This window comes from Heptranchias perlo, chromosome 9, assembly GCF_035084215.1.
Source record: "Heptranchias perlo isolate sHepPer1 chromosome 9, sHepPer1.hap1, whole genome shotgun sequence".
Classification (NCBI taxonomy): domain Eukaryota; kingdom Metazoa; phylum Chordata; class Chondrichthyes; order Hexanchiformes; family Hexanchidae; genus Heptranchias; species Heptranchias perlo.
The window spans coordinates 7,736,593-7,760,916 of NC_090333.1; the positions used below are offsets into that span (position 1 = coordinate 7,736,593).

General features: G+C 46.2%; 1 protein-coding gene across 1 annotated transcript; it reads right to left on the reverse strand.

Moving 5' to 3' along the window:
- On the reverse strand, positions 1-24,324 carry LOC137325645 (di-N-acetylchitobiase-like). The gene is made up of 7 exons (XM_067990910.1): positions 24,193-24,324; positions 19,019-19,157; positions 11,793-12,001; positions 5,972-6,143; positions 5,786-5,883; positions 4,087-4,248; positions 1-186 (listed from the first exon to the last, which is right to left on the reverse strand). Exons 1-7 carry the CDS (start codon positions 24,322-24,324, stop codon positions 1-3), a joined length of 1,098 nt encoding a protein of 365 aa, XP_067847011.1.

Below are 24,324 nucleotides of genomic sequence, written 5' to 3' on the forward strand. Positions count from 1 at the left end.
TCACAAAGGGCAAAGAGCATTCCACATGTCTTCAGTTTGCTTTACTATGAAATGATCATCACTGTAGTTCAGCATATTTCCATTCCACATGCCTATGCCACGGAGTCTCAATTTCTTCATGATCGTTGACTTAATTGAAATGCTCTGCGGATCGTCATACCAGACCAGATGATAAGTATTATTAACCTGCCATAAGAAAACAAAAGAGAGTTACACAGATAGGAGCGAGGGGTTTGGGTCAATGCACAGTTCGAGACACAGTGCTGAAAATCTTCAGCAGCACTATTTAAAATGCTTGCATTAAAAGACAAGCTCAGGTGGGCTGAGGAAAAGAAAGGTAAAGAGGTGGATTGTTCCAAACCTTAGTTGAAACGGATTGTGAAAAGCACTGTAATATTACATGAACTGTAAGTAATCTGTAAAGTGTCTTAGTACATTTACACATCACACCTGATTAGGAATCAAAATAGAAACTAATTTTAGAAAGAGTCTGACCACTGAGCCTTCACTATGATAACAGAACATCGAATCTGAATAAATGTCAACTTTTTGAATTCCTTAAATTACTAAAATTGCAAAATCAATGAAAATGTTGTTCTTAAAATGACAGCGTGGGATAGAGTACAAATGATTTAATAGATTAATGACGCCATTAAAATATCGCGAGACTGTTCACTGATTGAATTAAGCGTTCATCCGTTAACATCCCACAGCTTCACATTCAAGCACACATTTCTGATTATAGTGGATTAGATTCGCTGAAACTGCAGAATCATAGAATCATAGAATGGTTACAACACGGAAGGAGGCCATACGGCCCATCAAGTCCGTGCCAGCTCCCTGCAAGAGCAATCCATCTAGTCCCACTCCCCCACACTAGCCCCTTAGCTCTGGAAATTCTTTCCTTTCAAGTACTTATCGAATTCCCTTTTGAAAGTTTTTTTTTATTCGTTCATGGCATGTAGGCATCACTGGCAAGGCCAGCATTTATTGTCCATCCCTAATTGCCCTTGAGAAGGTGGTGGTGAGCCGCCTTCTTGAACTGCTGCAGTCCGTGTGGTGAAGGTTCTCCCACAGTGCTGTAGGCAGGGAGTTCCAGGATTTTGACACAGCGACGATGATGGAACGGCGATATTATATCGAATTCACTTTTGAAAGCCACTATTGAATCACGTATGGCCTCCTTCCGTGTTGTAACCATTCTCTGATTCTATGATTCTGCAGCCTCAGCATTGCTAATCCACTATAATCATAAATGTGTGCTTGAGTGTGAAGCATTGTTTCCAACATAGACTGTTGGATTTCATATTAAAAATTAGGCCGACAGTTTGGGCAATTTGGCTTGAATCTAAGACGGAGATCCTATTTTTGAGGGTTTCCTGTCACATCTTCAGACAGTGCATTCCAGACCACGACCACTCGCTGTCTAAAAAAGTTTTTCCTCTCATCACCTTTGGTTCTTTTGCCAATCACCTGAAATCTATGTCCTCATTCTTGACTCCTCCACCAATGGGAACAGTTTCTCTCTATCTACTCTGTCCAGACCCTTCATGATTTTGAACTCCTCGATCAAATCTCCTCTCAACCTTCTCTGCTCGAAGGAGAACAACCCCAGCTTCTCCAGTCTATGCACATAACTGAAGTCCCTCATCCCTCGAATCATTCAGATAAATCTCTTCTGCACCCTCTCTGAGGCCTTCACATCCTTCCGAAAGTGCAGTGCCCAGAACTGGCACAATGCTCCAGTTGTGGCCGAACCTGCCGTGCCACCTTAAATGATTTGTGCTCATCAACCCCCAGATCTCTCCCTTCCTGCATCCCATAGTTTATATTGCCTCACCTTGTTCTTCCGACTGAAATGTGTGACTTCACACTTTTCTGCGTTGAATTTCAGCTGCCACGTGTCCGCCCATTCCACCAGCCTGTCTATGTCCTCTTGAAGTCTATCACTAACATCCTCACTGTTCACTACACTTCCAAGTTTTGGGCCAACTGCAAATTTTGAAATTGTGCCCCTGCAGCTCCAAGAAAATCCCAGTCTATCTTTTTTAACACTCAAATCAATTAACTCATCTGGATGCTGTGCAACATATGAACATAAGACACACATTTAAAGCACAGACGGGACCTCAGTTTAGTGTGTCATCTGAAAGATGGCACCTCCGACAGTGCAGCACTCCCTCAGCACAGCAACTTAGAAAAATCCAATGCACAGCCCAGATGTCAATTCAGATGCAACAAGGCAAAAGATTATGGTGTTCGATTGGGGAAAAAAATGATTTGGGGGAAAATAGAAAGAGATAGATAACTTGCAAGTCAGAGTTAGCATGGGCCTCCAGAGAAAACAATTTTCAAAAATAAATAGGATAAACCAAGGTCTGATTTAACTCAATGTGGAACATTCTATCATTTCAAAATAATCTTTTCAAATTACTCAAAGTAACAAAATATTGCAATCGAAAGGTGGAAAACATGATTTAAATGTTACTGCTGAAAGCTCAAGCATCACAGCCTTTGACGGCAGTGCGTCAAGTATCTCAGCAAGATTTGGCCAATGTCAATGAGACATGTGACTCGGTAGAATGCAGTAGGTCGAGAGTGTGTGGTATTTGCTACTGTGCAGTTTTCTTATGTACAGGGCACGCTACCGTCAATCTTTTGTGTCAAATTGATCATCAAATGGGAGACAGCGGCACACATTTCACGAACCAAACAATCGCTAATTTTCACAGGAGGGTCAATATGGGTTGTGTGAAGTGATCTATTTGAAAAGTCCACAGCTCGGAATTGGTTTGGTGCTTTGTCAACTCCCATTTTCTTGGCTATTCTCCAACTGCACACATTTTTTTCTGTATAAACTGGAGTCATACCTAGCACAAAGGAAGTGGCTGGAGTCATACCTAGCACAAAGGAAGATGGTAGTGGTTGTTGGAGGCCAATCATCTCAGTCCCAGGGCATTGCTGCAGGAGTTCCTCAGGGCAGTGTCCTAGGCCCAACCATCTTCAGCTGCTTCATCAATGACCTTCCCTCCATCATAAGGTCAGAAATGGGGATGTTCGCTGATGACTGCACAGTGTTCAGTTCCATTCGCAACCCCTCAGATAATGAAGCAGTCCGAGCCCGCATGCAGCAAGACCTGGACAACATCCAGGCTTGGGCTCATAAGTGGCAAGTAACATTCGCGCCAGATAAGTGCCAGGCAATGACCATCTCCAACAAGAGAAAGTCTCACCACCTCCCCTTGACATTCAACAGCATTACCATCGCCGAATCCCCCACCATCAACATCCTGGGGGTCACCATTGACCAGAAACTGAACTGGACCAGCCATATAAATACTGTGGCTACGAGAGCAGGTCAGAGGCTGGGTGTTCTGCGGCGAGTGACTCACCTCCTGACTCCCCAAAGCCTTTCCACCATCTACAAGGCACAAGTCAGGAGTGTGATGGAATACTCTCCACTTGCCTGGATGAGTGCAGCTCCAACAACACTCAAGAAGCTCAACACCATCCAAGATAAAGCAGCCCCCTTGATTGGCACCCCATCCATCACCCTAAACATTCACTCCCTTCACCACCGGTGCACTGTGGCTGCAGTGTGTACCATCCACAGGATGCACTGCAGCAACTCGCCAAGGCTTCTTCGACAGCACCTCCCAAACCCGCGACCTCTACCACCTAGAAGGACAAGGGCAGCAGGCACATGGGAACAACACCACCTGCACATTCCCCTCCAAGTCACACACCATCCCGACTTGGAAATATATCGCCGTTCCTTCATCGTCGCTGGGTCAAAATCCTGGAACTCCCTTCCTAACAGCACTGTGGGAGAACCGTCACCACACGGACTGCAGCGGTTCAAGAAGGCGGCTCACCACCACCTTCTCGAGGGCAATTAGGGATGGGCAATAAATGCTGGCCTCGCCAGCGACGCCCACATCCCGTGAACGAATAAAAAAAAAAAATTCTGAACTTTGCTGAATCCTGTACACAGAGAATATTGAATCATGAAACACTGCAATGTTTGCATTCTACAAAGAATGGACAATGCAAAACTCTCCATTGTGTTTTGATTGATAGTCTTACCATGTAGATATAATATGGGGCTTTCTGCTCATCATCCCAATATCTGCCAGTAATTGATTTCTCCACGTGCTGTACGATCTCTTTGTATGGGACCTGACGTCCAGCTGCACCACTGCAAGGGGCACCTCGGGAAGGGATCTTTTCCAATACACACCTACCACCCTGAAAAGTACGAAAGGATGAAAAAATAACACTTGTGAATAGAGTTACTTTGGTAATTTCAAAAATGCAGTAACAGCATGACTGATCTCTAAGTGTAAAGGCTATGAGGGACAATTAGAGAAACATAAGCTTTACAATATAGAGAGGAGGGTCTCTCACAGAAATATATAAACTAATTAGTACATTTATAGATAAGGACAATGTTGCAACTTGAAATAGACAGCAACAAGACTGAATGTGGAAGAGTAAGGGGTGATCTAATTGATGTCTTCAAGATGATCAAAGCAGTCGATAGGGCAGATAGAGAGAAACTATTTCCTCTGGTGGGAGAGTCCAGAACAAGGGGGCATAACCTTAAAATTAGAGCTTGGCCATTCAGGGGTGTTGTCAGGAAGCACTTCTTCACACAAAGGGTAGTGGAAATCTGGAACTCTGGATCTCAAAAAGCTGTTGAGGCTCGGTCAATTGAAAATTTCAAAGCTGAGACTGATAGATTTTTGTTCGGTAAGGGTATTCAGGGTTACAGAACCAAGGTGGGTAAATGGAGTTAAGATACAGATTAGCCATGATCGATTGATGGAACAGGCTCGAGGGGCTGAATGGCCTACTCCTGTTCATATATTCATACGACTCCCACTGTGTATGGTAGCATTGTGGTTATGTTACTTGGACTAATAAACCAAATACCTAGACTAATATTGTAGAATCATGAGTTCAAATCCTATCACAGCAGCGAGGAAGTTTAATTTCAATTAAATAAAATCTGGAATTTAAAAAAAACTAATATCAGTAATGTTGGACATAAGACAACTGGATTGTTGTACCTCATCTGTTCATTAATTCACCCACTCTGGCCGATATGTGAATCCAGACCCACAGCAATATGGTTGATTCTGAACCACCCTCTGAATTGGCCGAGCAAGCCACTCAGTTGTACAATCTTTGCTACGGACTGCAGCGGTCCAAGAAGGTGGCTCACCACCACCTTCTCAAGGGCAATTGGGGATGGGCAATAAATGCTGGCCTTACCAGTGATGCCCACATCCCATGAACAAATAAAAAAAAATTTGTAAAGGGATCAGTTTTGAGAAAAGATTAGCAGAAGCTTAAGATTTGCAGCTCAGAAGAATGCAGTTAAGGGGAGGCATCAGTGGAATAAAATGTTGAATAGCACGGGTAAGGTAAGCCCAGCCAATGGATGCATGTGGAAATTAGTGAAAAGTAAACATAGAACAGATATCAAAAATCTTCTTTGTGTAAAGAGAAGTTTTTGAAATAGTCTCCAAGCAAGTGAACAGAGGCAAAATACTGGGCTGTTCCAAAATATAATTCGATGCCCTGATCGGACAGATAATGTACCAGAGGGATGAGTTTCAGGTGAACTGACTTCACTCTCATTTCTTGTGCAATGCAAACAATTAATTTCCTCAGAAAAGGGAATCAATGGGATAGTTTGCACAGCAACAAGACAACGGTTTACTAAAGTTAATTCTCAATAATTAGGATATCTGAAAGCCAGATAATGACAACACCTTACCTCAAACAACTGCCTGCAAGTATAGTCATAACCATACCATGGAACTCCCAGCACGAGCTTTCTGGAATCAATACCCAGATTGATATAAGCGGAGTAACCTAAATGGGGAAAATAATAATGAGGGTCTTAGATTCACATTGATATCGGGCAGGTAGACCCTGAACCAGATGGTCTTATTGCACATACCTGATAAAGTCTGGTAATAGGGAGCATTTGGCTTTGAAAAGCAAATGTCCCACATTTGACTCTGCATATCATAGGACATCACAAATAAAAAGTCACAGGAATTTGCAATTCTCAAAAAGTCATAGCATCGGCCATCAATGCAGTCTGGAGACCAAGGCACGTTAAATGTGACCTAAGGGCCAAAGAGTAACAAGAAAAAGTTAGTTTCATCTCATACCTGATGTTGGATATCACTAGTAGTTATATGGTTTTTATATGCACTCGCACATGGTCCAAGGGAGCTGTGAATTTAACAGGTTAGGAGTTCGACAGTGTTCATGACTGTATAAAAAGGAACAGGATAAAGTTGGGGCAAATTGTGAGTTAGAATTAATAGGATCCTCGGTTATCAAATATTAATCAGGTTCAATTCCCCACTGCTCACCCACCTTCTTCCTCCAATTTTCTGTCAGTTTTCTCTCCTCCTCTTCAAAAGGCATTAAGTTGTGACCAAACTGCAGTCCTAAAAGGGCCAGCCCCACTCCAATACCTAGTCAAAGTGCCCAAAGTTTGTTTACACGAGGCCAGACATTGAGTGCTGGCAGGCTATTTGACCGTAGGGCTTTAGGGCAAGAATTAAATCACTGCAATCTGAGTTAACAAGGTCTAAGAACAGAAGAACATAAGAAACAGAAGCAGGAGTAGGCCACATTGCACCTTGAGCCTGCTCCGCCATTCAAACAGATCATGGCTGATCTTTGACCTCAAATCCACTTTCCTGCCCAATCCCCATATCCCTTGATTCCCCCTGGAGTCCAAAAATCTATCTATCTCAGCCTTGAATATATTCAACAACTCAGCATCCACAGCCTTCTGGGGAAGAGAATTCCAAAGATTCACAACCCTCTGAATGAAAAAATTCCTCCTCATCTCAGTCTTAAACGGCCGACCCCTTATCCTGCGACTATGCCCCTAGTTCTAGACTCTCCAGCCATGGGAAACAACCTCATGAGCCCCCTCATAATCTGAGATGTTTCAATGACATCATCTCTCACTCTTCTAAACTCCAGAGAGTATAATAATGATCCAAGATGGCGTATGATGTGGGGAAATTTGAGGTTATTCACTTTTGTAGGAAGAATAGAAAAACTGAATATTTTTAAATGGTGAGAAACAAATAAATGTTGGTGTTCAGAGAGACTTGGGTGTCCTCGTACAAGAAACGCAAAAAGTTAGCACGCAGGTACTGCAAGCAATTCGGAAGTCAAATGGAATGTTTGCCTTTATTGCAAGGGTGTTGGAGTACAAAAGTAAGGAAGTCTTACTACGATTGTGCAGGGCTCTGGTGAGACCTCACTTGGAGTACTGCGTACAGTTTTGGTCTCTTTATCGAAGGAAGGATGCACTTGCCTTCGAGGCGGTGCAGCAAAGGTTTACTGGATTAATTCCTGGGATGAGAGGGTTGTCCTATTGGACATTCAAATTCTTGTTTGACAGATGGGGATAAAAGGTGAGTTCTTTCACACAAACCTTTGGCTGAGAGATCTTTGTGTTTTCACTGAAAATTCTTACTTTCCACTCACAGTTCTCCTGTTCACACATATTGAACAACTATTCGGACCGCCTCAAACTCACACCATCAGGATGGGGAGTGCCATGGCTCCATTCACCACTACATCCGAGGACGAGTAACATCATCAGCCTCACCACTCCTCCCTGCACAAAACAGTCCTGCAACTACACATACACCCACTGTAAAGTGACCCAATGGGCGGCAAGTGTCGCCATTCATGGTGAATCTCATGAAAGGGCCCGATCACAAAAGCCAGTCAAGAATGGGCAAGACGTGGCAGTAGTGCTGATAATCATGACATTTAATGTGACTTTAACAAAAGGGAAATATAAATGAAAAACATGACCATCTGTCAAACAAACTTGTGCATCCCCTTCGTGCTCACAAAACATTCGCCTTTCTATTACGACTACTTCTACATTGTGCATCCCCTGTGGCTGCTGGAGAGGACATGGCAGGTTGCTCATGTTCATGCCTTGACTACTTCGATGCTTTGGGCCGAAGCCCTCTGGGTTTTGGGCCCCTCCAAAGACTGCTCTACTTGCACATGTGCACGGGCAGATTTGGAAACCTGGAGAGGAGGCAACATTGCGGGTACTGGTTGAGAGGAGGGGGCAACGGGTGAGACGTGGGAGCGCTTTAAGTGGCGTCCCCAATTCCATGTCCCCTTTCGCCATCATCCCTCCGCTGGGCCAGGCCCACTCATCTCCTACCACACTGCTGGACAACAGTTTGGAGGACATGTGTGATGCCTTGTAAGGCCAGTGCTAGTGTATCTGCCTGCCTATCTGAGGCGGCAGAATGTTGTTCACCCTCATTCCGAACGGCCATTGTCAGGGCCTGAATGGACTCCTTTGTGAGCGGTGCTTGAGGTTCAACGGAGGCTAGCCTTCCCTCCATCGCAGACATTCCCGCATTTACCTATGACACTATCTCACACAGTTGCTCATGTCCTTGCGACACCATCTCAGAGAGTTGCTCACATCCCTGTGACAGTATCTCAGAGATTCCCTCCCGTACCTGTGCCACCATTCCACTCATGCAGGAGTTGGACTCCTCCATCCTCTGAGCTATTGTGGAGAGTGAGCCTGGCACCTGTTCCAGTACTGCTGTCCCTTGATCATTGTCTTTCTAAAGGATGGGCCCCGGGGTTCAGCATCTGCATCCAGCTGAGCAGAGCCTGGCGAGGAGTGCTCTCACCGACGCGGACTCTTCACAGCTGCTCCTGCCACCAGCGTCTGCTTGTTCTCACTTGTGTGTGGTGAATCACCAGCTGCCAACCCAACTAACTGAGGACCAGGACCCACCGAGGTGTGAGTATCTGCGCTGGTGGATGGCTTGCTCAGATGTGACGGTGCACCCTCAGAGACCGGCAGGTCCTCTGAGGAATCGCCCTCTGCCGTCACTGCGGTCGCTGAAGGCCCTGGAAGAGAACAGAAGGCAATATTACGCATCATCACAGATGTGTCATGTTGCGATGAGCATACTGAGGTGCTGAAGATGGCAAGCATTCTTAACATCATTTCATATTGTGTGTGATCAATGTTAAAGTTATGTCACCAGACATTTGTCGGGTGCCAGTCTCGGAGTCCCCGACAGACAGGCACTCGAGGGTTCGGCTGAGCTCCAGCGCCTCCTGCTCCACGTCTGTGAGGACCACTATTTGCTGTGGCCTCCTCCAGTCCTCGCCCTCTTGTGTGCATTTTGCGTTCTCTCCTCCTGGAAGGGGAGAAAGAACAGACGTTTGAGTGTGTGATGGTAAAGTAGCCAACTGATGAATGCATTGGTTTGGGGGAGGCTGACCGTGAAAGAGATGCATCTCTGGGTGAGTATGAGACAGAGTCATCACATTGGATGAGGATTGGGGTGTGTGGTAGTGATGGGGTACTAATGGGGAGGTGAGGTAGTGCTGAGGAAGTGCAGGTAAGTTGAGGATGAGCCTTAAGTGTGTGATAGAGTCGTCTTGGCAGTGCAGAATGAGGTTTTTTTCATTCGTTCATGGGATGTGTGCATCGCTGGTGAGGCCAGCATTTATTGCCCATCCCTAATTGCCCTTGAGAAGGTGGTGGTGAGCCGCCGCCTTGAACCGCTGCAGTCCGTGTGCTGAAGGTTCTCCCACAGTACTGTTCAGAAGGGAGTTCCAGGATTTTGACCCAGCGACAATGAAGGAACGGTGATATATTTCCAAGTCGGGATGGTGTGTGACTTGGAGGGGAAAGTGCAGGTGGTGTTGTTCCCATGTGCCTGCTGCTCTTGTCCTTCTAGGTGGTAGAGGTCGCGGGTTTGGGAGGTGCTGTTGAAGAAGCCTTGGCGAGTTGCTGCAGTACATCCTCTGGATGGTACACACTGCAGCCACAATGCGTCGGTGGTGAAGAGAGTCGATGTTTAGGGTGGTGGATGGGGTGCCAATCAAGCGGGCTGCTTTGTCCTGGATGGTGTTGAGCTTCTTGAGTGTTGTTGGAGCTGCACTCATCCAGGCAAGTGGAGAGCATTCCATCAAATTCCTGACTTGTGCCTTGTTAATGCTGGAAAGGCTTTGGGGAGTCAGGAGGTGAGTCATTTGCCGCAGAATACCCAGCCTCTGACTTGGAGGCACAGTATTTATATGGCTGGTCCAGTTAAGTTTCTGGTCAATGGTGACCCCCAGAATGTTGATGGTGGGCGATTCGGCGATGGTAATGCCGTTGAATGTCATCGGGAGGTGGTTAGACTCTGTCTTGTTGGAGATAGTCATTGCCTGGCACTTGTCTGGCACGAATGTTACTTGCCACTTATCAGCCCAAGCCTGCATGTTGAGAATGAGTTGGGGGGGCGGGTGGGACCGGTGATGTGGAAGATGGAATGTAGGTGAATCAGTAAGTGTACTCACTTTTGCTGACCTAGTTAGGTCATTGAACCACTTCCTGCGCTGGATCCAGGTGCGGGAGATGTTGCTGCTGCTGGTGACCTCCTCTGCCACTTGAGCCAGGCCTTCTTGGTGGCAGAGGCAGGGCACTTCCTCCTGGAGTGAGGCACCATTGAACCGTTGAGCAGCCTTGCCCCTGTGCTGCTCCATTGTGGTTTCAGGATCTTTGCTCCAGCAAAAGCCTTTGGTGCAATGGCCCTTTGAATCGAGCTCCTCCAGCTGACAGCCCGTGATGGAAGTGTGCAGTCCGCCCGCTGCGCAGCTTTCTGACGGCAAATCCGTAATCCACGTTAAGTGGCACCAATTGAATTGCGATCGCGTGGGAAACGGACATATTTTATTGTTCGGGTTACCCACGCGCCCATTCACACCCCCGACCCCCCCACCACTGCCATCCCCCCTCCACACTAATATCGGAGCCTTTTATCCTCCTGACAGCTTACTTTCCCACCTCGCTTTGTGTCATCAGCAAACTTGGACAATCAGCACAAGGTTGTGAATCTTTGGAAATCTCTAACCCAGAGGGCTGTCATGTGCAAACTTCTCAACAATAAAAGTCTCCTTCAAACATTACCCAATAAAAATGCAGTGAGTGATTTCTTTTTTGGCCACTTAATGGTCCCTTTATTTCAAAGTAACTCCTTGGATGTAAACTGTGGGACATTTCTGAAGGATGTTTTAGGGCTCTACATTAATCCAAGTTTTTCTTCCCCTTAAGAAGGGTTTTGACAGTAAATAAGGAGAAAACCTTCCCAGTGGCAGGAGGGTCAGAGACCAGAGGACACAGATTTAAGGTAATTGGCAAAAGAGCCTGAGGTGAGATGAGGATTTTTTTTTTACACAGTGAATTGTTATGATCTGGAATGCACTGCCTGAAAGGGTGGTGGAAGCAGATTCAATGGTAACTTTCAAAAGGTCATTGGATAAATACTTGAAGGGAAAAAATTGCAGGGCTATGGGGAAAGAGCAGGGGAATGGGACAAATTAGATCGCTCTTTCAAAGAACTGGCACAGGCACGATGGGCCGAATGGCCTCCTCCTGTGCTGTAACATTCTAAGAACCGATGTGAAAATTACAGTTCGAACAATGCTGGTCCGGGAAGCCGGGCCTCGAGACACTTGTATCATTCTGGGCTGCAAGTGGTGCAGCATCAAGTTTGCTGTATATCCAGTTCAAACTGATTCAATCTAAAATTTCTAACCTCAGCAATGGTCAAAGCAGCTTTGGAACAAGATGATGCACTGATAAACAGCAGCTAAAAATCAGGATTTCAATTCACTTATCCAGAAAAATATCAATGGTCTTTCCAATTAAGTAGAAACTAAATTGCTTATCCCCATTTAATAAATAACGGCTCCTTTACCTGAGACCCAGGTATTAAAATGTTGAACATCTCCGTAGTTTCGGCAACCAGTTGAGATATCCACAATTTGATGGCAGAATTATTTTCAGCAGAAAACTTCAGGTCCAAATTGATTCCATCCATAAATTGTCTTTTTACAGAGTTGACTCTGTGATTGATCCATTTTCTTCGGCGATTTCTGTCCATAATGTCTTCGTATGTTGGAACTCCTGGTGAACAAACAATGTCCATTTATACAGAAATAAAAACAGAAAATGCTGAAAATACTCAGCAATCCGGGCAACATCTGTGGAGAGAGAAACAGAGTTAATGTTTCAGGTCGATGACCTTTCCTCAGAACTGGAAGAAGTTCGAGATTGAACAGTTTTTAAGCAAGTACAGAGGCAGAGAAAGGGGGGGTGGGGAAGGAAGGGGAGGGGACAAAAGAACAAAAGGGAAGGTCTGTGATGGGTGGAGGGCAAGAGAGATTAAATGACAAAAGGGATGATGGTGCAAGTCAAGGAGGGTGGGAATGGGACAGGTGAAGAAACAAAAGATGGGTCTCGAGGAACGGTAACTGGTAACAGCAGAACCAACACCAGCTCCTGCTGTCCGAAAAAATGGGAGGAGTGGTTATGATGTGAAGTTATTGAAATCACTCTTGAGTCTGAAAGGTTGTAAGGTGCCGAGTCGAAAGGTGAGGTGCTGTTCCTCTGGCTCGCTCGCTCTCTGTCTGGCTCGCTCTCTGTCTGGCTCGCTCTCTGTCTGGCTGGCTCGCTGGCTCACTCGCTCTCTGGCTTGCTGGCAGGCTGGCTCGCTCGCTCTCTAACTTGCTGGCTGACTGGCTTGCTCACTCACTCTCTGTCTGGCTGTCTGGCTCACTTGCTTTCTGTCTGTCTGGCTGGCTCGCTCTCTTGTCTGGCTTGCTTGCTCGCTTGCTCTCTGTCTCACCCGCTCACTCGCTCGCTCTCTTGTCTGGCTCGCTTGCTCGCTTGCTCTCTGTCTCACCCGTTCGCTCGCTCTCTGTCTGGCTGGCTGGCTCGCTCACTTGCTCCCTGTCTGTCTGGCTCACTCGCTCGCTCTCTGTCTGGCTCGCTCGCTCTCTGTCTGTCTCGCTCGCTCGCTCTCTCGCTGCCTCACTCTGTCTCTCTCTATCTCTTTTGCTAAGTTGACGTTGACAGCATCTGGACAAATTCTGTATCAATTCTGTTTTCATGATATATTTCATATGCAGATGCGGAAGGATAAACTAGTTATTTCTTTTATTACTGAATTACATGATCTAATTCAGAAGCTTGATTTGCGTAGAAAATTTTGGATGCTTCGAATTAGAATTTTTTTTTCATTTCATTTTCTCTGTGGTCTTTGCCGCTGCCATTGATTTGAGATTAAAAGGTGATGCTTGACTTTGATTAATTTGACAGACTCATGTATTCAGAGGTTAGAGGTCTAATTAATGGAGGAGTGACATTAGAAGAGAGTTAAAATCGTTGGCAGCTGGTCATAAAATTTTGCCTTTGTGACTTGGGGCAAGGGAGTGGGACTAATTGGATAGCTCTTTCAAAGAGCCGGCACAGACACGATGGGCTGAAGGGCCTCCTCCCGTGCTGTATCATTCCATGAACTTCACTGGAACAGTGTAAGGGGCCGAGGACAGAGAGGTCAGAGTGGGAGTGGGACAGAGAATTAAAGAGGAAAGCGACCGGAAGGTCAGAGTCACGTTTGCGGACTGAGCAAAGCGATCACCCAACATGCGTTTGGTCTCCCCAGTGTGGAGGAGACTGCATCGTGAGCAGCAAATACAGTACACTATACAATCATGGAATCATAAATGGTTATAGCACAGAAGGAGGCCATTCAGTCCATCGAGCCTGTGCCGGCTCATTGAAAGAGCAATCCAGTTAGTCCCATTTCCCTGCTTTTTCCTCGTAGCCCTGGAAATTTTTCCGTTCAAGTATTTATCCAATTCCTTTTTGAAAGCCGTGATTGAATCTGCTTCCACCATCCTTTCAGGCAGAGCATTCCAGATCATAACTACTCGCTGCGTAAAAAAGCTTTTTCTCATGTCGCCTTCGGTTCTTTTGCCAATCATCTTAAATCTGTGTCCTTTGGTTCTTGACCCTTCTGCCAATGGCAACATTTTCTGTTTATTTACTTTATCTAAACTCTTCAGGATTTTGAACGCTTCTATCAAATCTTCTCTCAACCTTCTCTGCTCCAAGGAGAACTCAATTGAAAGAAGTACAAGTAAATCGCTATTTCACCTGGAAGGAGTGTTTGGGGCCCTGGACGGTGGGAAGGGAGGAGGTGAAAGTGCAGGTGTTGCATCTCCTGCGCTCGCACGGGAAGGTGCCGTGGGAAGGGGAGTGGGTTTTGGGGATGATGGAAGAGGGGACCAGGGTGTCGCAGAGGGAATGGTCCCTTCAGAATGCTGAAAGTGGGGGGAGTTGAAGATGTGTTTGGTGGTGGGATCGCGCTGGAGGTGGTGGAAATGGCAGAGGATGATACATTGAATGTGGAGGCTAGTAGGGGTGCAAGGTAAGGACAAGGGGGACCCTATCATGGTTCTGGGAGGGAGGGGAAAGGGTGAGGGCAGAAGTACGGGAAATGGGATGGACATGGTCGAGGGCCATTAACTACAGTGGAGGGGAATCCTCGGTTGAGGAAAAAGGAAGCCTTATCAGAAGCACTGATGTGGAAGGTGGCATCGTCAGAATAGATGCAACAGAGACGGAGAAACCAGGAGAATGAATAGAGTCCTTACAGGAAGTGTGGTCAGAGGTAATCAAGGTAGCTAAGGGAGTCAGTGGGCTTAAAATAGATGTTGGTTGACAGCCTATCTCCAGAAATGGAGATAGAGAAGTCGAGGAAGGGAAAGAGATGGACCATGTGAAGGCGGGAGAAGGTTAGAAATTGGAAGCAAAGTTGATTAAATATTCCAGTTCAGGGCGGGAGCAGGAAACATCACCAATACAGTCATCAATGTACCGGAAAAAGAGGTGAGGGAGGAGTCCTGAGTGGGACTGGAACAAAAGTATTCCACATATCCGACAAAAAGGCAGGCATAGCTCGCCCCCGTATGAATTCCCATAGCAACACCTTTTATTTGGAGGAAGTGAGTGGAGTCAAAGGAGAAGTTGTTCAACATAAGAACAAGTTCAGCCAGGCTGAGGAGGGTGGTGGTGGATGGGGACTGATTGGGTCTCCGTTCAAGGAAGCAGCGGAGGGCCCGCAGGCCGACCTGGTGAGGGATGGAGGTGTAGAGGGACTGGGCATCCAGGGTGAAAAGGAGATGGATAGGGCCGGGAAACTGGAAACTGTTAAAGTTACGGAGGACATTGGAAGAGGAAGAAATAAATTCCGTGGGGCAAGAACAGGCTGAAACAATTGGTCTACCGGGGCAGTCCAGTTTGTGGATCTTGGGAAGTAGGTCGAAGCGGGTTGTGTAGAGTTGGGGGACTATGAGGTTGGAGGCCATGGGGGGAAGATCTCCAGAGGAGATGAGGTTAGTCATGGTCTGGGAAAGTATGACTTGATGTTCAGCGGTGGGGTCATGGTCCAGGGGGAGATAGGAGGAGGTGTTGGAGAGTTGCCATTCAGCCTCTGCGAGGGAGAGGTCTGTTCACCAAACAATAATTGAGCCGCCCTTGTCAGCAGGTTTAATGACAATGTCAAGGTTGGAACTGAGAGAACGGAGTACTGCAAGTTCAGATGGAGGTCGATTTACAGAGCATTTACAGAGCATCATTCACAGAACATTGTGTCCAAAGACACTTTACAGGACAGAACTGACAACATCAAGTAGGAAGTAGTAGAGGAAGATATAGCGAGAATTTACATTTACATAGTGCCTTTCACATCCTCAGGATGTCCTTAAATGCTTCATAGCCAATTAATTATTTTGGAAACGTAATCACTGTTGTTTTGTAAGGAGATGTGGTCGTTAATTTGTGCCCAGCAAGGCCCCACAAATAGAAAATTAGATAAATGGCCAGTTAATCTGTTTTGGTGATGTCGGTTGAGGGATGAATGTTGTCCAGGACACCAGGAGAACTCCCTGTTCTTTGAATTGCGCCAACGGGGTCTTTTACATCCACCTGAACAGGCAGGTGGAGCCTTTGTTTAAGGTCTCATCTGAAACACAGCACCTCTGGCAATGCAGCATTCCCTCAGTACTGCACTTATGTGTCACGTCCTGGAGTAAACCCAAAACCTTCTGACCCAGGAGGAGAGACACAGTGCTACCACTGAGCCATGCTGACACTTGAGGGAAGTGACCAAAGGCACAGTCAAACAGGTCGGTTTTGATGAGGCTTTCGAAGATAGGAAGAGAAATAGCAAGACAAAGAAGTTGAAGAAGAAGAATCTGGAGTTCAAGACAGTAACAGCTGAAGGTTCTGCCATTGATGGTGGAAGAGGAGAAATCTCAGTCGCCCAGAGTCGGAAGAATGGAGCGTGTGTGCTGGGCTCTGGACACAATTGGGTCGGGCTTTCATTAAACTGCATTCTTCATTCTAAATCCTGGCATCAGTGGCAGACTGCTGCTGTGCCAGGGAATAAAAGTTCCACCTATCTATTTATAGGTTATTAAAAACAGTATGTCCTGTCATCTTTCTATTCAAAAATTCTGTGTCAACACTATCTTTTGTTTTTCTATTTTAATTGTGTTCACATCCAGTGACGCCCGTCCTGTCTCCTTTATAATTGGATTTTGCCCATAATGTGGCCTGTGGTGATGCAGTTCCACACTACGGCCACCAAGTGATGGTGTGGTACAGATTTCTCAACCTGCAGCTGAAACTGTTTTTCATGGACCATGTTTTTCCTCAGTAACTGCAATATTTAATTTACAAAATAAGAGTTTCTAAAATAAAATACAAATTCAAAAAATGACATTTCACAATCACATGTTTATATTTATTCACCTAATTTTCTTTCAGTGTCTTTGCTTGAAGTGAAGACATTGAAGACAAGTGAAGTTTTTATTTGAAGGCCTCAGCCTGTCTCCAAAGCCTGGACATATCCTTCTCCCTCATACACTTCTGCAGCTTCCCCTTAAATGCATCCATGCCATTTGCATCAGCCACTCTATGTGGGAGCAAGTTCCACATTCTCACCACTCACTGACTAAAGAAGTTTTTCCTGAATTCCCTTTTGGATTTATTAATGACTATCTTATAGTTTTGGACTCGCCCACAAATGGAAAATTACAAACATATGAACATACGAGAGCTGGAGTCGGCCATTCGGCCCCTCGAGCCTGCTCTGCTATTTGGTAAGATCATGATTGATCTGATTGTGACCTCAACCCTACTTACCTGTCTACCGACTATAACCTTTGACTCCCTTGTTAATCAGGAGTCGATCTAACTCGGCCTTCGAAATATTCAATGACCCTGCCTCCACTGCTCTCTGGCAAGGGAGTTCCACAGATTCAGGACCCTCTGAGAGAAAAAATTCCTCCTCACCTCCGTCTTAAATGGGAGACCCATTATTTTTAAACTGGTGGCCCCTAGTTCTAGTATCTCCCACAAAGGGAAACCTCCTCTCATCATCTACCCTTCTCGTCCCCTCAGGATCTCATATGTTTCAATAAGATAACCTCTCGTTCTTCTAAATTCCAGTGTATGCAGGCCCAACTTATCCAACCTTCCCTCAAAAGATAACCCCCTCATCTGAGGAATCAGTCGAGTGAACCTTCTCTGAACTACCTCCAAGCAATTATTTCCTTTCTTAAATAAGAAGACCAAAACTGCACACAGTATTCGAGATGTGGTCTCACCAATGCCCTGTACAACTGTAGCAAAACATCTCTGCTTTTATATTCCATTCCCCTTGCAATAAATGACAATATTCCATTTGCCTTCCTAATCACTTGCTGTTTCTGCATACTAACTTTTTGTGATTCATGTACTAGGACACTGATTCCTGTGGCACTCGTTACATCTTGCCAATTCATAATTTTAAATACCTCTATCAGATCACGTCCCAGCCTTCTCTTTTCCAGAGAAAAGAGCCCCAGCCTGTTCAGTCTTTCCTGATAGTTATACTCTCTCAGTTCTGATATCATCCTTGTAAATCCTTTTTGCACTTTCTCCAGAGCTTCGGTATCTTTTTGTAATATGGAGACCAGAACTGTGCACAGTCCTCTCAGTGTTTTCCAACCAAGGACCGATACAAGATGAACATAACATCTCTGCTGTGAATTATTTTCCTCTAGAAATGAACCCCAATGCTTTGTTTGCGCTTTTTAAGGCTTTCTTAACCAAGCATTTCTGCTGAAATGCTCCAGGCAAGTACAGAAGATCGGAATAGGGCGACGATGAGGGAAGCGGTGGTTCGGGCACCAAACTTGCAGAAACATGTGAGGGGTGAGGGACTGATGCTTCCAAAGATGTCAATAGCAGTTTGGGTCGCATTCCATTAGACCCCCTTCCTCCCCAACAAGACATGTTAGACCCTCCATTCCCCGATCTCCCCAATACTGCCAGATCCCAGCAATCCCTGACCATCTCCTGAGTCCTTGCTGGATCCCACAATCTCCCTCCTCAGAATTCTCCCCCTCCCCCACTCCTAGATCAGAAGACTCCCGCTCAGTGCTCACGAATCCAGCAAGTTTGGGAGGTGAAAAGTAGAATAAAAATACATCACCAGTCAATCTCCCATGGCAATGGACAAAGAGAGTCCAGACTTGTGCAGTATTCAGACGAAGCAGGATTAGAGTGTGGGGGATAATTCAACCAGGGTGTTCAGATGTAACTCAGTCCCCATTGTGAAATCATGAAATTTGTCCTAATTTTTAATATAATACTTTGATCAATTATAATTTTTATTTAAATGGCAATTTGAGCTGAAAGATGCAAAACAGAGGTGCTACAGTGCCACCACTGGTGGGGAGGATGTAATTACAGTGCATCAAGTTTACGGAGACAGTTCCCATTATAAATGTGGACAGAGGAATTTATAAATGGAAAAAGTTGCCACAAAAGTGTGAAAAACTTGAGAACAGAAAGTAAGGTTTTGTTGACAGGAGGTGTGTGTGGATATAAGATTTTTCATATGCTATAGATGGAATGTAGAATCATTTGCGAGAGCTGTACCGGAGCTGGAGGGGAATTTCAGCACTGTAATGTCAAAAATAGCAATTCAAGGCTGTGCACTGAATGTCCATTTATGTGGTTCTCAATAATACAGCTTGCATTGGAAGACAGAAGGACATTTGTTTTTTCTGTGATAAAATTACTTACCTCTCAGGACAACTCGAACTTGATTCGCATGAGCATAACACAAAAGCTCAGGATCGTAAGGTCCAAAGGCTGCAATAGTCGTGACCTTAGACCAGTCATAATACTTCCAATCCTTTCCTCCAACATCAAAGACAAAGACCTGGTACAAAATAAAGCAGTCAATTGCAGTAATGAAGGGCAGAAAACTGCCATTTAAAAATTTATATTTTCACAATCATTGGCCCAGATTTTGTTGACAAAATAACGGTGAGGCTAATGGTGCTCGTTTTATTTATGTGTAAATGGTACAGCAACTTCAGGCGAGGGGCAGATAAACTCTTTTTTCAAGGGACTTTCGTGTTACAGTTTAAAAACTTTTCCATTTTAGGTACCTGGTGTCAAATCAAGCATTTCTACCATGAGACCAGCAAGACTAGATCAGAATATAGTTCCCGAGAAAGAGAAACAGCCCATACTGCACCAGAGTGACATTTTTCCATTTCCCACACCAACCATCCTGTGTTCTCAAATGAGACTGCCTGTTTAGTGCTGCAGTTTAGTTCATCACAGTTTTGTGATTTGGGCCCTTTGATTTGGACTGAGACTATCAAACATGCATCATCCAAGCTGGCACTTTTGTGCAGTAATGAGAGAGTGCTGCATTGTTGGAGGGGTTGTCTTTTGGATGAGATGTTACAGTTGATCTAATAGACCACTGGCAATATTGAAGATCAGGGAGTTCTCTTGGTGTCCTGGCCAACACTTTTCTCTCAACCAACATGAGCAGAAACACATTAACTGTTCATTCATGCAACTTGCTGTTTGTGGGACCTTGCTCTGCACATATCAGCAGAATTGTATTCCAGCACAATCTGTAACCTCATCGCCCGGCATATTCCACTCTCTACCATTACCAACAAGCCAGGGGATCAACCCTGGTTCATTGAGGAGTGCAGAAGAGCATGCCAGGAGCAGCACCAGGCGTACCTAAAAATGAGTTGCCAACCGGGTGAAGCTACAACACAGGACTACATGCATGCTAAACAGCAGAAGCAACATGCTATACACAGAGCTAAGTGATTCCACAACAACCAACGGATCAGATCAAAGCTCTGCAGTCTTGCCACATCCAGTCGTGAATGGTGGTGGACAATTAAACAACTAACGGGAGGAGGAGGCTCTGTAAATATCCCCATCCTCAATGATAGGCATCTTACAACACCAGGTTATAGTCCAACAATTTTATTTTAAAATCACAAGCTTTCAGAGATTATCCCCTTCATCAGGTGAATGAGTGAAAGATTCTCAAATCGCATAAGACAAACACGGGACGCAACCAACAGAGTACCCTTCGTCGTCCAGTACTTCCCCGGAGCGGAGAAACTGCACCATGTTCTCCGCAGCCGTCAACATGTCATCGATGACGACGAACACCTCGCTAAGGCCATCCCCACACCTCCAGTACTCGCCTTTAAACAGCCACCCAACCTCAAACAGACCATCGTTCGCAGCAAATTACCCAGCTTTCAGGAGAACAGCGTCCACGACACCACACAACCTTGCCACAGCAACCTCTGCAAGACATGCCAGATCATCGACACAGACACCACCATCACACGAGAGGACACCACCCACCAGGTGCATGGTTCATACTCCTGTGACTCGGCCAACGTTGTCTACATCATACGTTGCAGGAAAGGATGCCCCAGAGCATGGTACATTGGCGAGACCATGCAGGCACCGCGACAACGGAAGAACGGACACCGCGCAACAATCGCCAGACAGGAGGGTTCCCTCCCAGTCGGGGAACACTTTAGCAGTCAAGGACATTCAGCCACTGATCTTCGGGTCAGCGTTCTCCAAGGCGGCCTTCGAGAAACACGACAACGCAAAATCGTCGAGCAAAAATTGATAGCCAGGTTCCGCACCCATGAGGACGGCCTCAACCGAGATCTTGGGTTCATGTCACGCTACACGTAACCCCACCAGCAAAAAAAGAAAAAAAGTTATGTGTTTTAATATTCCCTCTCTCTCTCACTGCCATTTGGGTCTCTTTCTTTCTGTCTGTGCAATTGACACAATGAATATCCAGTGTACTGGGACGTGCTGTTCTCTGTGACTGGCCTGTTTGAACAACAACGACACCTTTTGATTGGTGTGATGCTGTCCCAGCCTAATATAAGATATGCAATTTGAGAATCTTTCACTCATTCACCGGACGAAGGGGATAATCTCCGAAAGCTTGTGATTTTAAAATAAAATTGTTGGACTATAACCTGGTGTTGTAAGATTCCATACATTTGTCCACCCCAGTCCATCACCGGCATCTCCACATCATCCTCAATGATGGCAGAGTCCAGCACGTGAGTGCAAAAGACAAGGCATGAAGCGTTTGCAACCATCTTCAGCCAGAAGTGCCGAGCCGATGATCCATCTCGGCCTCATCCTGATATCCCCACCATCACAGAAGCCAGTCTTCAGCTAATTCGATTCACTCAACGTGATATCAAGAAACAGCTGAGTGCATTGGATACCTCAAAGGTTATGGGCCCCGACAACATCCTGACTGTAGTGCTGAAGACTCGTGCTCCAGGACTAACGATGCATCCAGCCAAACTGTTCCAGTACAGCTACAACACTGGCAACTATCCAACAATGTGGAAAATTGCTCAGGTCTGTCCTGTCCACAAAATGCAGGACAAATCCAATCCAGCCAATTACTGCCCCATCAGTCTGCTCTCAATCATTAGCAAAGTGATGGAAGGTGTCGTCGACATGCTATCAAACGACACTTACTGACCAAAACTTGCTCACCGATGCTCAGTTTGGTTTCCGCCAGGACCACTCGGCTCCAGACATCATTACAGCCTTGGTCCAAACATGGACAAAAGAGCTGAATTCCAGAGGTGAGGTGAGAGTGACTGCCCTTGACATCAAGGCAGCATTTGACCGAGTGTGGCACCAAGGATCCCGAGTAAATTTGAAGTCAATGGGAATCAGGGGGAAAACTATCCAGTGGCTGGAGCCATACCGAGCACAAAGGAAGGTGGAAGTGGTTGTTGGAGGCCAATCATCTCAGCCCCAACACATTGCTGCAGGAGTTCCTCAGGGTAGTGTCCAAGGCCCAACCATCTTCAGCTGCTTCATCAATGACCTTCCCTCCATCATAAGGTCAGAAATGGGGATGTTCACTGATGATTGCACAGTGTTCAGTTCCATTCGCATCCCTTCAGATAATGAAGCAGTCCGTGTCCGCATGCAGCAAGACCTGGACAACATCCAGGTTTGGACTGATAAGTGGCAAGTAACATTCGTGCCAGATAACTGCCAGGCAATGATCATCTCCAACAAGAGAGAGTCTAACCACCTTCCCTTGACATTCAACGGCATAACCACCGCCGAATCCCCCACCTACAAGAGCAAGTCAGAGGCTGGGTATTCTGTGGCGAGTGACTCACTTCCTGAGTCCCCAAAGCCTTTCCACCATCTACCAGGCACGAGTCAGGAGTTTGATGGAATACTCTCCACTTGCCTGGATGAGTGCAGCTCCAACAACACTCAAGAACTCCACACCATCCAGGACAAAGCAGCCCGCTTCATTGGTACCCCATCCACCACACGAAACATTCACTCCCTTCACCACCGGCGCACAGTGGCTGCAGTGTGTACCATCCACAGGATGCACTGTAGCAACTCACCAAGGATTCTTCGACAGCACCTCCCAAACCCACGACCTCTACCACCTAGAAGGACAAGGGCAGCAGTCACATGGGAACAACACCACCTGCAAGTTCCCCTCCAAGTCACACACCATCGCAACTTGGAAATATATCGCCATTCCTTCATCATCGCTGGGTCAAAATGATGGAACTCCCGACCGAACAGCACTGTGGGACAACCTTCACCACACGGACGGCAGCGGTTCAAGAAGGCGGCTCACCACCACCTTCTCAAGGGCAATTAGGGATGGGCAATAAATGCTGGCCTTGCCAGCGACGCCCACATCCCATGAACGAATAAAGGAAAATTGCCGCTGAGTTTGCCTGCAACACTTCAAAACGTAATTCATTTCACGTGAAGTTCTTTGGGACATCCTGAGGACATGAGGTGCTCCATAAATTCAAGTTTATTCATTCTTGGAACCAACAGACAGAGGAAACTTTTATCCCACCCATCTGTCAGAAGAATGTTTTGTTGGTCGGAAGGTGGGGGAAGTGGGTTAAAAGCAGAATGAACACATCGAGCCTGCAGGTTATATTGGTGGTGCTCTTGTTGCTGCCACACTGCCCACTTAGTAACATTGCTCTGAAGTAAATACTGACCTCATCAATACAGTCAGCAGTTACAGAGTCATTTTGCAACCAATGTATTTTTTAAAGATCTGTTACGTTGTATTCAGTTTAATCGTGGCCAAGGTCCCAGTTTTACAATGAGTGAAAAACTCAAATGTCATTTTTATTAAATGAGATTCCAGGATTTTCAATATTCTGTGAAAACCACAAACCGGTGACCTCAACCATGGTATTAGACAGACACACTGCAGGAGTTAGATCACACATCATTTAAGACTCTGCACATTGGAGAAATATTTTAAAAAACACATTTTATGGATGCTGCACTTGTTAAAATATCTTTGCACTGCTCAATACTACGGTTGGTCCTATTTTATACAAACTGTAACTATACCAATATTAACACTTTAACATACGTATTATAATATGAGACACTTTGCATTTCAACAATAATCAGACAATCCTCCCCCCACTACCCCCATCCCAATAGCTCCACCTGTCCCTCACCCTGACCCACACCCCTCAGACTGTTCCTGACATTTGGACCATATCAACGACCCCTCTGCCGCCCATCTCTCACCCATGCTCCAGGCTGGAGTTCTCTGTTCCACCGCCGGCCCCCAGCCCAGCCCGTGCCCCAATTCCAAGAAAGGCTGTGCCCCTCAACCCAACTCAGCCCAGCCCGTGTCCCCCAACACAACTCAGCCCAGCCCGTGACCTTTAAATTCACCTCACTCCCCAGGCACCTTTGACTCCAATATTTTAACAAACACCCACCCTCGGCCCCCGAACATCCACCCCCGGCCCCCGAACACCCACACCCTGCCCACGAACACCCACCCCCGGACCCCGAACACCCACCCCCGGCCCCCGAACACCCACCCCCAGCCCCCGAACACCCACCTCGAACTCACGCTCCACGGTCACGGGTTCGCACAGAGCCCGATCCGAACAGGGGCAGCCAGTCCCGGAGCCGCAGCAGACCCACAGCACGAGCACGACCAGGGCCTGCGCCAATTCCAAACTCCAGCGCAT